General features: G+C 40.7%; 1 protein-coding gene across 1 annotated transcript in view; it reads left to right on the plus strand.

Moving 5' to 3' along the window:
* PTPRO (protein tyrosine phosphatase receptor type O) overlaps positions 1–12,480 on the plus strand; it is a 259,244-nt gene that overhangs the window by 166,451 nt on the left and 80,313 nt on the right. The window contains exons 7-10 of the mRNA XM_070370040.1: positions 1,340–1,536; positions 9,938–10,058; positions 10,401–10,594; positions 11,901–12,012. Of these exons, the coding sequence (XP_070226141.1) occupies positions 1,340–1,536; positions 9,938–10,058; positions 10,401–10,594; positions 11,901–12,012 (624 nt within the window). The remainder of the gene's footprint in view (positions 1–1,339; positions 1,537–9,937; positions 10,059–10,400; positions 10,595–11,900; positions 12,013–12,480) is intronic.

Here is a 12,480-nt window from a genome sequence, read left to right on the forward strand (position 1 = left end):
GGTCATTCACATCTCTGGGCCCCAGTTTCCCCATCAGTAACCCACACTGGAACTCTAAAGTCCTTTCCAATCCTAATGTCCTATGATTTGTCCATTTGACAGATGCAGTGACAGAGATTCAGAGAAGTCATTTGCCCAACGTTGTATCGCTAATAATGAGCAAAACTGAGTTTGGGGCCAACTTTCCTGTTTCCAGATTCATCCTTCTCACAGTTTCATAGTGCTCCAGGAAGTTTCACACAGGGGTTAAGAGTATGGATTTTGAAACCAGACTTCCTGTGTGTGAATCCCAGCTCTACTTATTCTATCTCTGCCTCAGTTTCCTCATCTGAAACTGAAACCAATTCAGTACTTATCTCATAAGTTTAGTTAAGAAAATTAAAGAATTAAAATATGTAAACACAAATAAGCTTAAAAGAGCCTGGCAAACAGTGAGTCCTACCTCTCTTTGCCATTGTAATTATCATTTATATAATTTTTATTTTCTTTGCCCCATTTCCCATGAGCTTGAGACTGCTCTCCCCAGCAGAGTCACTTATTCCTCCCCTTTTCCTGGGCTCCAGGAATACAGCTTCTTATTGAGAGAACTGAGAAATGTATCCTAAGCAAATAAAAGAAGTTGCACATTTGCATTTTAACAAGGACTTTCAGGAGATAATAATCACCTTACCATTTCTTGGGTCTTCACTATGTGTCAGGCACTGTGCTAATAACCACTTCAGAAATTTAAAAGAACAAAGCTAATGGCAGGCACTTTTAGGGAGATATTTTAAAATGAGGATCCCACCGTGTCCTCAAATTATCACCCAGGTTTCCACCAGCTTCTGTAATTGAGCCTGTCTGTTGCCTATTTCTTCTCTAAGGGAGTCACACTCTGCTCTTTGATCCTGCTGTCGCCAAATTTAAAATTTTCTTCACAGGATTGCAGTAGAGGCTAATTTGAATCTCAACATAATTATTTCTAGAGCCCAAAGATCCTAACAGCAAAGGAATCACAAACACTCATGAAACCACACTGCCACACACACTCTTTGTTAAAAGAGAAGTAAATTCTCTCTGGTGTAGAAGTTACCAGAATAATCTCAGAGGCATGTAATAAATGAAGTGGAGCTTCTGTCTCTCAGTAGAATTCGTTTCATTGTTGCCACCAGGCTGTTGCTTAGGTCGATGGGGAGGTCACCCAGTGGAGACCGTAGCTAAGCAGAGGATGTAAAGACTTGCCAGTCTGACTTGGAATGTCTTTGTAAGGGCGAAAGGAAAACAGCATGATTTTTAAAACTATAGTCTATCTCAACCCGCTCAGCCTGAAACCTCCCCTGTCCTCTGATTTGACATCCAGGTCCTTCAGGAGAATGGATTGAAGAACTCACGGAGAAACCCCAGCATGTGAGTGTCCACGTTCTAAGCTCAACCACTGCCTTGATGTCCTGGACGTCTCCCCAAGAGAACTACAATGGCACCATCGTGTCTGTGGTGTCACTCACCTGCCAGAAACAAAAGGAGAGCCAGAGGCTGGAAAAGCAGTACTGCACTCAGGTAAAGGAAAGGAAGGGCCGTCAGGCTCACTCACCTCCTGCAGCCCAGCCTCGCAGGAGATGCCAGGGTGCCACCGTGGCAAGCAGCTGTGCCAAGGTCTCCCTGGTGCATCATGGATATAGGAGCCAGGAAGTCAGGGCACAAGGCTCTGCAATCACAGTCACCTTCCTTTCCTCTCTTAGAACTACTGTCTTCCTTTTACTTCCATTCCTTATTCAAGAACATATCCTGAGCACCTGTGATGTGCTGGGTACTGGAGGAGATGGTGGGAATCTAGATGATTTTTATACATCCTGCTCTTGCTGAGTTTATAGTCTAGAGAGAACAACAGTAAGAACACATGTTATTACTGCAGAGTGTAAGACCTAGGCTAAAAGTAAGTAAAGGTGGGGCTACATGAATTCACAGAAAGAAGGGCATGAATAAATATGGATGGGGCAAGAGGATTTGAAAACTGATCAGAAGAACTTTACCTTCTAGGGAAGGAGACAGGAAGCAGAAGTTTTAGGGGAGATTTGGTGCAGATTTTTTATTTTTTCCATTTTTCCTTGTTGTCTTAACTATAAACGTAATACATGCTTACTGAAAAAAAAAAAAACAATTAAAAAATTTCAGGTACATAAAGTGAAAAACAATCCCCTCACTAACATAAATGGAGACTTTTAAAGGATAAACAGCAGTTAGCTGAGTGAAAGGGGTAGGTGGGGGAGGTGGAGAAACCTGGGAATCTGTAGTTCTGGGCGTGACTACCAGAATGAACTGCCATGCCCCGTCATCAGTTCTGAATGAAACCACCAACCTGGGCATCTAAGCAGACTTTGCTCTCGGACACCCTGAATACATCCACTGGAAGCCTGCAGCCAGTCCTATTTTCCTAAACCTGGTTTTACTTTTTTTTTCGCCCATAAGATCAAAGAAACTGATTCTTAGTGTCTTACAAACACAATACTTTAAAAATTGGAGTGTAACTGCTTTACAATGTTGTGTTAGTTAATGCTGTACAATGAGCTGAATCAGCTATATGTATACATATATCTCCTCCCTCTTAAACCTCCCTCCACCACCTCCCCCACATCCCACCCCTCTGGGCCATCACAGAGCATCCAGCTGAGCTCCCTGTGCTATACAGCTGCTTCCCACTAGTTGTCTGTTTAGCATATGGTAGTGTATATAGCAGCAGCAGCAGCAGTGTATATATGCCAATGCTGTTCTCTCCGTTCATCTCATTCTCCCTACCCCATGTCCACATATGCATTCTCTACTTCTGCTTCTCTATTCCTGACCTGCAAACAGGCTCATCTGTACCATCTCTCAAAATTCCATATATATGCATTAATATACATTATTTCAAACACAATCTTTTCTTGCTTAAAGGCAAAAAAAGTTTAATTATTAATTTATGTGGAGTATGCTGGAAATAGAATATGCACTCAAAACAGGTGTTTGCTGTGTGGAAGCTATTTGGAGTGTTTCCATTTATCCCATGAAAATCAGGCATTTAGTGCAATTCAAAGGGTGAGAAATTTTAAATTAAGAAGATAAATTCAGGAATCATGACCCTTGGAGCTCTCAAAAACTGTAGAGAGCTGAGATAAGCCCAGCATGAAGATGAGGCTACCCTCTCGGCTTGAATTAAAGAGTAAACACGCTAAACAGATTAACTGGTCATCACAGCCCACTGTGCAGTTTATTAGCTTCCTTCCCTGAGTGTACCCAGCACGACTGACTCTTCACATTGATAGAAAATGTGTTGTGCCCCAGAACATGGCTAGAACTTGACTGCTCTCAGATATGATTTTTCTTCTTCCCTCTAATGTATGAGTTACATATCTTATACATAGAAGTGTTAGCGTTAGTCGCTCAGTTCAGTTCAGTTCAGTTTAGTCACTCAGTCTTGTCTGACTCTTTGCGACCCCATGAATCGCAGCATGCCAGGCCTCCCTGTCCATCACCAACTCCCAGAGTTCACCCAAACTCACGTCCATCGAGTCAGTGATGCCATCCAGCCATCTCATCCTCTGTCGTCCCCTTCTCCTCCTGCCCCTAGTCCCTCCCAGCATCAGGGTCTTTTCCAATGAGTCAACTCTTTGCATGAGGTGGCCAAAGTACTGGAGTTTCAGCTTTAGCACCATTCCTTCCAAAGAAATCCCAGGGCTGATCTCCTTCAGAATGGACTGGTTGGATCTCCTTGCAGTCCAAGGGACTCTCAAGAGTCTTCTCCAACACCACAGTTCAAAAGCATCAATTCTTCGGCACTCAGCCTTCTTCACAGTCCAACTCTCACATCCATACATGACCACAGGAAAAACCATAGCCTTGACTAGATGAACCTTTGTTGGCAAAGTAATGTTTCTGCTTTTCAATATGCTATCTAGGTTGGTCATAACTTTCCTTCCAAGGAGTAAGCGTCTTTTAATTTCATGGCTGCAGTCACCATCTGCAGTGATTTTGGAGCCCAGAAAAATAAAGTCTGACACTGTTTCCCTATCTATTTCCCATGAAGTGATGGGACTAGATGCCATGATCTTCGTTTTCTGAATGTTGAGCTTAAAGCCAACTTTTTCACTCTCCACTTTCACTTTCATCAAGTGGCTTTTTAGTTCCTCTTCACTTTCTGCCATAAGGGTGGTGTCATCTGCATATCTGAGGTTATTGATATTTCTCCCGGCAATCTTGATTCCAGCTTGTGTTTCTTCCAATCCAGCATTTCTCATGATGTACTCTGCATATAAGTTAAATAAGCAGGATGACAATATACAGCCTTGACGAACTCCTTTTTCTCTTTGGAACCAGTCTGTTGGTCCATGTCCAGTTCTAACTGTTGCTTCCTGACCTGCATACAAATTTCTCAAGAGGCAGGTCAGGTGGTCTGGTATTCCCATCTCTTTCAGAATTTTCCAGTTTATTGTGATCCACACAGTCAAAGGCTTTGGCATAGTCAATAAAGCAGAAATAGATGTTTTTCTGGAACTCTCTTGCTTTTTCAATGATCCAGCAGATGTTGGCAATTTGATCTCTGATTCTTCTGCCTTTTCCAAAACCAGCTTGAACATCTGGAGGTTCACAGTTCATGTATTGCTGAAGCCTGGCTTGAAGAATTTTGAGCATTATTTTACTAGTGTGTGAATTGAGTGCAATTGTGCGGTAGTTTGAGCATTCTTTGGCATTGCCTTTCTCAGGGATTGTAATGAAAACTGACCTTTTCCAGTCCTGTGGCCACTGCTGAGTTTTCCAAATTTGCTGGCATATTGAGTGCAGCACATTCACAGCATCATCTTTTAGGATTTGAAATAGTTTAACTGGAATTCCTTCACCTCCACTAGCTTTGTTTGTAGTGATGCTTCCTAAGGCCCACTTGACTTCACATTCCAGGATGTCTGGCTCTAGGTCAGTGATCACACCATCATGATTATCTTGGTCATGAAGATCTTTTTTGTATACTTCTGTGTATTCCTGCCATCTCTTCTTAGTATCTTCTGCTTCTGTTAGGTAAATACCATTTCTGTCCTTTATCGAGCCCATCTTTGCATGAAATGTTCCCTTGGTATCTCTAATTTTCTTGAAGAGATCTCTAGTCTTTCCCATTCTATTGTCTTCCTCTATTTCTTTGCATTGATCACTGAGGAAGGCTTTCTTATTTCTCCTCGCTACTCTTTGGAACTCTGCATTCAAATGGGTATGTCTTTCCTTTTCTCCTTTGCTTTTGGCTTCTCTTCTTTTCACAGCTATTTGTAAGGCCTCCTCAGACAGCCATTTTGCTTTTTTACTTTTCTTTTTCATAGGGATGGTCTTATTCCCTGTTTCCTGTACAGTGTCACAAACCTCTGTCAATAGTTCATCAGGCACTTTGTCTATCTGATCTAGTCCCTTAAATCTATTTCTCATTTCTCACTCAGTTGTGTGCAACTCTTTGCGACCTCATGGACTCTAGCCCACCAGGATCCTCTGTCCATGGGATTTCCCAGGCAAGAATACTGGAGTGGGTTGCCATTTCCTCCTCTATATACATAGAAGCCAAAGGCTAAAAGTGTAGAGAGATATTGTAAATTATATATGAACCAGAAAAGTCTGATCTAAGTGCTTGCTGACAGTGGCTTCTTTGAAACGCAAATGTGAAACTGTTGATGATTGTAGGCAAGGAGGGAAAGTAGAGGGCAGAAACTGGACCACTGTTCTAGGTGTTACCTCAGTTACCAGAAGAGGATTGTGGTAGTATTACATCATTACATCATCATCATCATCACACACACGTATATTTTCAAAGAAGGAAACATCAGTTCAAAAATCTCAAAAATTGGCCTAGAGAGGAATCCAGAGTATGCTCTCACCAACCCTGGTCTGTCTTAGGTTATTTCTTAAAGCAACCATTATCCAGAGGGAAATAAATTATATTTCTTCAGTTCTCTTTTCAGTGGTATGGTGATTATGTTAAATCGAACATTCAAAATGCAGCTCAAAAATAAGAGTGATTCTAAAGTCAAACACAGATGAATAATTAACCACAATGTTTTATTCTCTCATACTTTCCTTCTCCCTACTTTTTCCCTACCGTCATCTCATCACCTGTACCACAGGATCACTGCTTTATCAGTTACCATCACCCATGAGATTCGGTGCTAGTTCCCCTGCTCCTCCCCACAGTTTCATTGATTTGTTTTCTAGGAGGTTCTGTGTGAGATGCTAGAAATAAGAACAAATTTGATTTGAGCCTTGATTTCATGAAGCTTAGAGTCTAGCCTTGTATGTAGATATCTTGAAGTGAAGTGAAGTAAAACTCATTCAGTCATGTCCGACTTTTTGCAAACCCCACAGGCTGTAGCCCACAAGGCTCATCTGTCCAAGGAATTCTCCAGGCAAGAATACCGGAGTAGGTAGCCACTCCCTTCTCCACGAGATCTTCCTGATTCAGGGATCAAACCCAAGTCTCCTGCATTGCAGGCAGATTCTTTACCATCTGAGCCACCAGGGAAGCCCTCATGAATATTCATGAGAAAGAGAGTTTTGTAATATGTCCCTGTTAACAAGCATTGTAGTTCTATTCACTAATAAGCCTGCGTCAATACAGTGAGCATAATAAAGCCAGTGCTCAGTGTCATATAAAGGACTCTCCAAAGACTTACACACAATTACAAATTTCACAATAAAGAAGCATCATGTAATATATGGATGTATATTTAATATCTTTTAAAGGCCAGGTCCATTCTTTTTTCCATTTTTAAAATTTCTATCTTCACACATGGCACGTGGGATTTAGTTCTCCAACTAGGGCTCAAACATGTGCTGCAGCAGTGGAAGCATGGAGTCTTAACCACTGCACCACCAGGAAGGTCCCAACGTACATTTATTTTTACACGTGGTCTGCTTGGTCCATACGTGTTTGGTGACAGTTTACAGGAGTGTGTAATAACTAAGTGACTAAATTGGAAAGAAAGACCAATCAGTCAATCAGTTTGTTAGCTTTACAAATGAGGAAATGATAGAGCTAAGAGGGTGAATATTGAAGGGACCTGCCTGCCGTCACACAACTGATTAGTATCAGAGCTGAGACCCCATCTCAAGTGATTTGACTTCTAGGAGAGAACTTTTTCTTGTGCATTACAGATGATACACTACGGGAAGGTCATCCTCACCACTCATCCTGATGGAGTCAAGAGTGTTGGCTAAAAGCAGAGACTCTAGACTCAAACAGAATTGAGTTTCAGACCTGATTTTAGCAGCTACCAGCTCTGAGTTCTTTCTGTCTAAGTCTTACCATCTGAATCTGTAATAGAAGGAGAAGCATATCCTACTTCATAGAGCTGTAATAAAAATAAGAGGACTTGATGCTTAATGCAATGTTTGGAACATACCAATAGTAAGGTGTGCTGGAAATTAACTTTTATTATTATGCAGACCTAACTGTACTTTTTGTGTCAAGGGAAGAAGATGAAGAGGTTCTAGAGATTCTCCATAGAAACTGAGTAACTATAATAAGTATACAGAAAGATGTCATGGAAAGAGGATTCCATAATATATACATAAGACCATTTCTGGGGAATTCCCTTGTGGTGCAGTGGTTAGAACTCCAAGCTTCCACTGCCAGGGCCCAGCTTCAATCCCTGGTTGGGGAACTAAAATCCCAGAAGCCATGTGGTTCATCCAAAGAAAGAGAGAAGACCATTTCAGACTTAAAAGAACTCTCATCTACTTTAACCTCCTTGTTTATATTTCCTATGCTCTATGGTGTATCTTTCCTCCATTTCTTTAGCTGAGAAAGGATAGGGCCAGGGCCTACATGGAAATGCATTGGGCTGGATTGAATTCTTTGGAATGGAGACAAAGCCAGTCAGAAATAAGAGATAGGAAATACTGGAATGCAAACATGGGGTGAAAATTGGAGAAGGAGTGTGGAGGAATCCTCTAGAGAACGAAACATGTTATTTAGTAAGTAGAGTATTACTACTTGGGGCTCTCCATGTGGTGCTAGTGGTAAAGAACCCATCTGCCAATGAAGGAGAGGTAAGAGAGGCAGGCTCAGTCCCTTTGTTGGGAAGATCCCCTGCAGTAAGAAATGACAACCCATTCCACTATTCTTGCCTGGAGAATCCCATGGACAGAGGAGCCAGGCAGGCTATGGTCATAGGGTTGCAAAAGAGTAAGACATGACTGAAGCGACTTAACACTAGTATAAGAACATTTCCCCTGCCCACCTCCAATCCACCGCTTAGCAGGTCCAGGATAAAGAAAAAGGTAGGAAGGAATAGAAGTGATGTAGGTGCCTCAGTAAATATTTTAAAAATATGAGGAAATTAGTATTTATATTAATAATTTGTAACTAAAGTCAAGTTCAATATCATTTGCCCTCCTCTCACTTTTTTAGTAGTGTGATACATATACACATTATTGGTTCTTATATTTTTTTTTTTGGTTCTTATTTTTTTTTAAGGCAGTGTAATTTTCCTGGGATGAATTTATTAGGATAGCATATTTAAGTGGTTATAATTCCAGGAAGTCATTTGAATAATTAGAATCAACCACTGCCTAAAATATTATCAAACCAAAGAAACTTTACCATCACCCTGAAACAATCTACCCTCTGTGTGTTTTTGAGATACTCTAAATGAAAGCAAGGTTACATTGGCAGGTATGTTCACATGTTTACAATTGTTGTTAAGTTTAAAGGAAAACTTTGGAGCAATATTTATGGCATAACACCTGTATGGCTCAATACTTAATTGTTTATGGATATATGTATCAAAGAAGGTCTAGAAGACTGCCCCCAAAATGTGGGACGTGGTGAGAGGAGACCAGAAAGGCTACAAATTGACCTAATTTGCTCTTCTACAGTGTGACCAGTTTTAACAATGAGCACTATTAGTTTTACCACTTAAAATGTGTTTTAAAGATATAAAACAGTACTAGAATAAATCCCACTTGATCATGGTGAATGATGCATTTTATGTATTGTTGAATTCAGTTTGCTAATATTTTGTTGAGAATTTTTGCATCTATAGTCATCAAAGATATTGGCCTGTAATTTTCTCTCTTGGTTTCGGTATCAGGGTAATGGTAGTCCTGTACAATGAATTTGAGAATGTTCTATCTTCTTCAATTTTTGGAATAGTTTGAGAAGGATAGGTATTAACTTTTCTTTATATATTTGGCAGAATTCCCCTGTGAAACTGTCCAATACTGGACTTTTGCTTGCTGGGAGATTTTTTTTTATTACAAATTCAGTTTCACTACTAGTGATCAGTCTGTTCCAGTTATTCTTCCTGATTCAGTCTTGGCAGGTTGTCACAGTAGCCTTGTAAAGTGCCTGCTGCTGTGTCTTGGTGCTTTGCCCATATCATGAAGTGGAGGTCACGATGCTAGGCTTCTAGTACCAACACTGATCCAAATATGTGACCTTGGCTATTCTCTAGCTTTACCTTCTTGATCTACTAAATGAGAGATTTGGACTAGATAATCTCTGAGGTCATTTCTATCACTATAATTAGATATTTTATGCTTCTAAGTGTTGAGAGACTAAAAGACATTCCTGCACTGATCTTTGTATGTAATCAGCTGACACTACAATTTAGGATGTCAGACTATCCTTATTTTATTGCTGATTTGATTTTGGTTAGAGGCTGATGTGTCTCTAGTGTACATAATTACAATTGACATTGATGGGTATAGAGCAGTTCACAAGGTTTATTAAAGCCAGCCATAGAATTTGAATGTTCTGGGTTGCCTTCAGCCTTCTCATAAACTATAAATCATCCTAATATTGAAACTTGACCTTCCTCAGTATGAATAAAGGCTTCTGGATTTCAAAGGCATTTGTGAGTTTGCAGTGTCCCTGAATACAATGTTATCCTCTGAGTCACACGCTGAAAACCCAGTTCTAAATAGATCTTATTGGGTGTTTGGTTTAAAGGTGAACTCAAGCAAATCTATTATTGAAAATCTTGTTCCTGGTGCCCAGTACCAGGTTGTGATGTACCTAAGAAAAGGCCCTTTGATTGGACCACCTTCAGATCCTGTGACATTTGCTATTGGTAAGTTGCCAGCCACAAGAAAAATACCTTTATCAGAGTACTGTTTGGAGGGGTGCCATGTCTAAGTTCTAGTCATTATCATCAGTTATGGGAGGTCCATACTTGTTCTCCCAATATTCAACCTTCAGAGTAATTAATGACCACAACTGTATACCTGGAAGACATCCTTAGCATTCATTACTTAGGAAAAAGAAAATCTCAGGCAAATATGGTTAGTTTTCACTGATTGCATCAAAAAAGTGAAATACCTAGTCAGTCAGTAAGTAGAGATGTGAAGCCATTGTTAAGATATTAAACATTCCTTCTTGACTTTCTTTTTTCACTCCCCTCCCTTCTTCTTAGTTCCAACTGGAATAAAAGACTTGATGCTCTATCCCCTGGGTCCTACAGCAGTGGTTTTGAGCTGGACCAGGCCTTACTTAGGAGTGTTCAGAAAATATGTGGTCGAAATGTTTTATTTCAACCCTACAACAATGACATCAGAATGGACAATCTACTATGAAATAGCAGCGACTGTCTCCTTAACTGCCTCAGTGGTAATTTTCCTTAACCAGTTGTCACATTTTCCTGTGTCAACATGCATTCACATACTAACTGTGTCTGAAAAAATTATTATGTCTGTAAACTAGATCATTTGTAAACACATGCAGGTAACTTGCTACTTTCAAGTTTGGGATCGTTTTAGCTCTTAATTTTATTTTTGTATTTTGAGAGAAAGAGAAAACTGTGTGAAACTGGCTTTCACTCTTAATTGAGTGTATTTGCTAATCCTCAATTTAGTAGACCTGTCACATGCTTTTTCTTTGGTGGCTCAGCTGGTAAAGAATCTGCCTGCAACGTGGGAGACCTGTGTTGGATCCCTGGGTGGGGAAGATCCCCTGGAGGAGGGCATGGCAACCCACTCCAGTACTCTTTGCCTGGAGAATCCCCCTGGACAGAGGAGCCTGGTGGGCTATATAGTCCATGGGGTCACAAAGAGTCAGACATGACTGAGCAACTAAGCACATCACATGCTTATTGTTCCTTTCTGCTCCTAAAACAGAAAACATGTTTTCCTTTAGTTATTCAGTAGTGAGTGGATACTTCTTGAGTGATGACTATTCTTAACATCAACAAATCAGTTAAATACCTGCAATGTCAGACCATTAGCGATGTTCTTCAAATGAGCAGGTAAAGATTGCTCTTTCTGAGACTGGAATAATTTTAGAAGTACAGGTTATCTACAGGTCACACAGAAAGCAAACAACTGTCCACTACTCAGTTGACAACTCTCATGATTGTCACCCAGTATGAACACATGCTAACAGTCCAAGATGAGAAAATGTAGAATTGTGAAAGATCATGTTTTAGAAATAGGAAGATGTGTCCGTCCAGTCACTTACAAATAAGTGCCAGTTCACTTGTGTAATTTAAGAAACTGCAAATGAAAACCCATTTTCAAACTATCTATATCTTCAAATAATTTTTTAAATTGTGTTAAATTTATGTGTATCATTTTATTTACATCTCACTTAATTCCAAAAAGAATATTTTAATGGAAAATTTGAGAAGTACAAAATCAACTGTAGACAGTAAGTTTCCTCTGTCCATGGATTTCCCAGGCAGCAATACTGGAGCGGGTTGCCATTTCCTTCTCCAGAGGATCTTCCCAACCCGGGGATTGAAGCCGCATTTCCTGCATTGACAGGCGGACTCTTTACCACTGAGCCACCAGGGAGGCCTCCCAAAGGCACAGAAAGGAAATTAAAAATTACTCATTTTTTCATAGCCTAAGAGAAATATATAACTCTATTCCAAAAATATGATTTTCCTTCTGGGCCTTTTTCTTCTTGCTTTTTTTAGAGGATTGCGAATCTGTTGCCAGCATGGTACTACAACTTTCGAGTTACCATGGTAACGTGGGGAGACCCGGAACTCAGCTGCTGTGACAGCTCCACTATAAGCTTCATAACAGGTGAGTGTGTGGGAAGTGGTCCCATGAGAACAGATGCCTATTTTGAGGGAGTTCTGAAGGGGCTCATCTCCAGAAAATGCCAGTCCTTCACCCAGGACCGATTGAACATCACTTTCATGGAAGATGCTGCTTCTGCTGCTGCTAAGTCGCTTCAGTCGTGTCCGACTCTGTGCGACCCCATAGAAGGCAGCCCACCAGGCTCCTCTGTCCCTGGGATTCTCCAGGCAAGAATACTGGAGTGGGTTGTCATTTCCTTCTCCAATGCATGAAAGGGAAAAGTGAAAGGGAAGTCGCTCAGTCATGTCCGATTCTGTGGGCTCCCATAGACGGGCAGCCCACCAGGCTCCTCCGTCCATGGGATTTTCCAGGCAAGAGTACTGGAGTGGGGTGCCATTTCCTTCTCCTTTCGTGGAAGATGATATACTTGATTCTGAAAGTTCATGATTTGTTTAAATGATAGCCTTTAAA

Source organism: Bos mutus, chromosome 5 (assembly GCF_027580195.1).
Source record: "Bos mutus isolate GX-2022 chromosome 5, NWIPB_WYAK_1.1, whole genome shotgun sequence".
Taxonomy (NCBI): Eukaryota; Metazoa; Chordata; class Mammalia; order Artiodactyla; family Bovidae; genus Bos; species Bos mutus.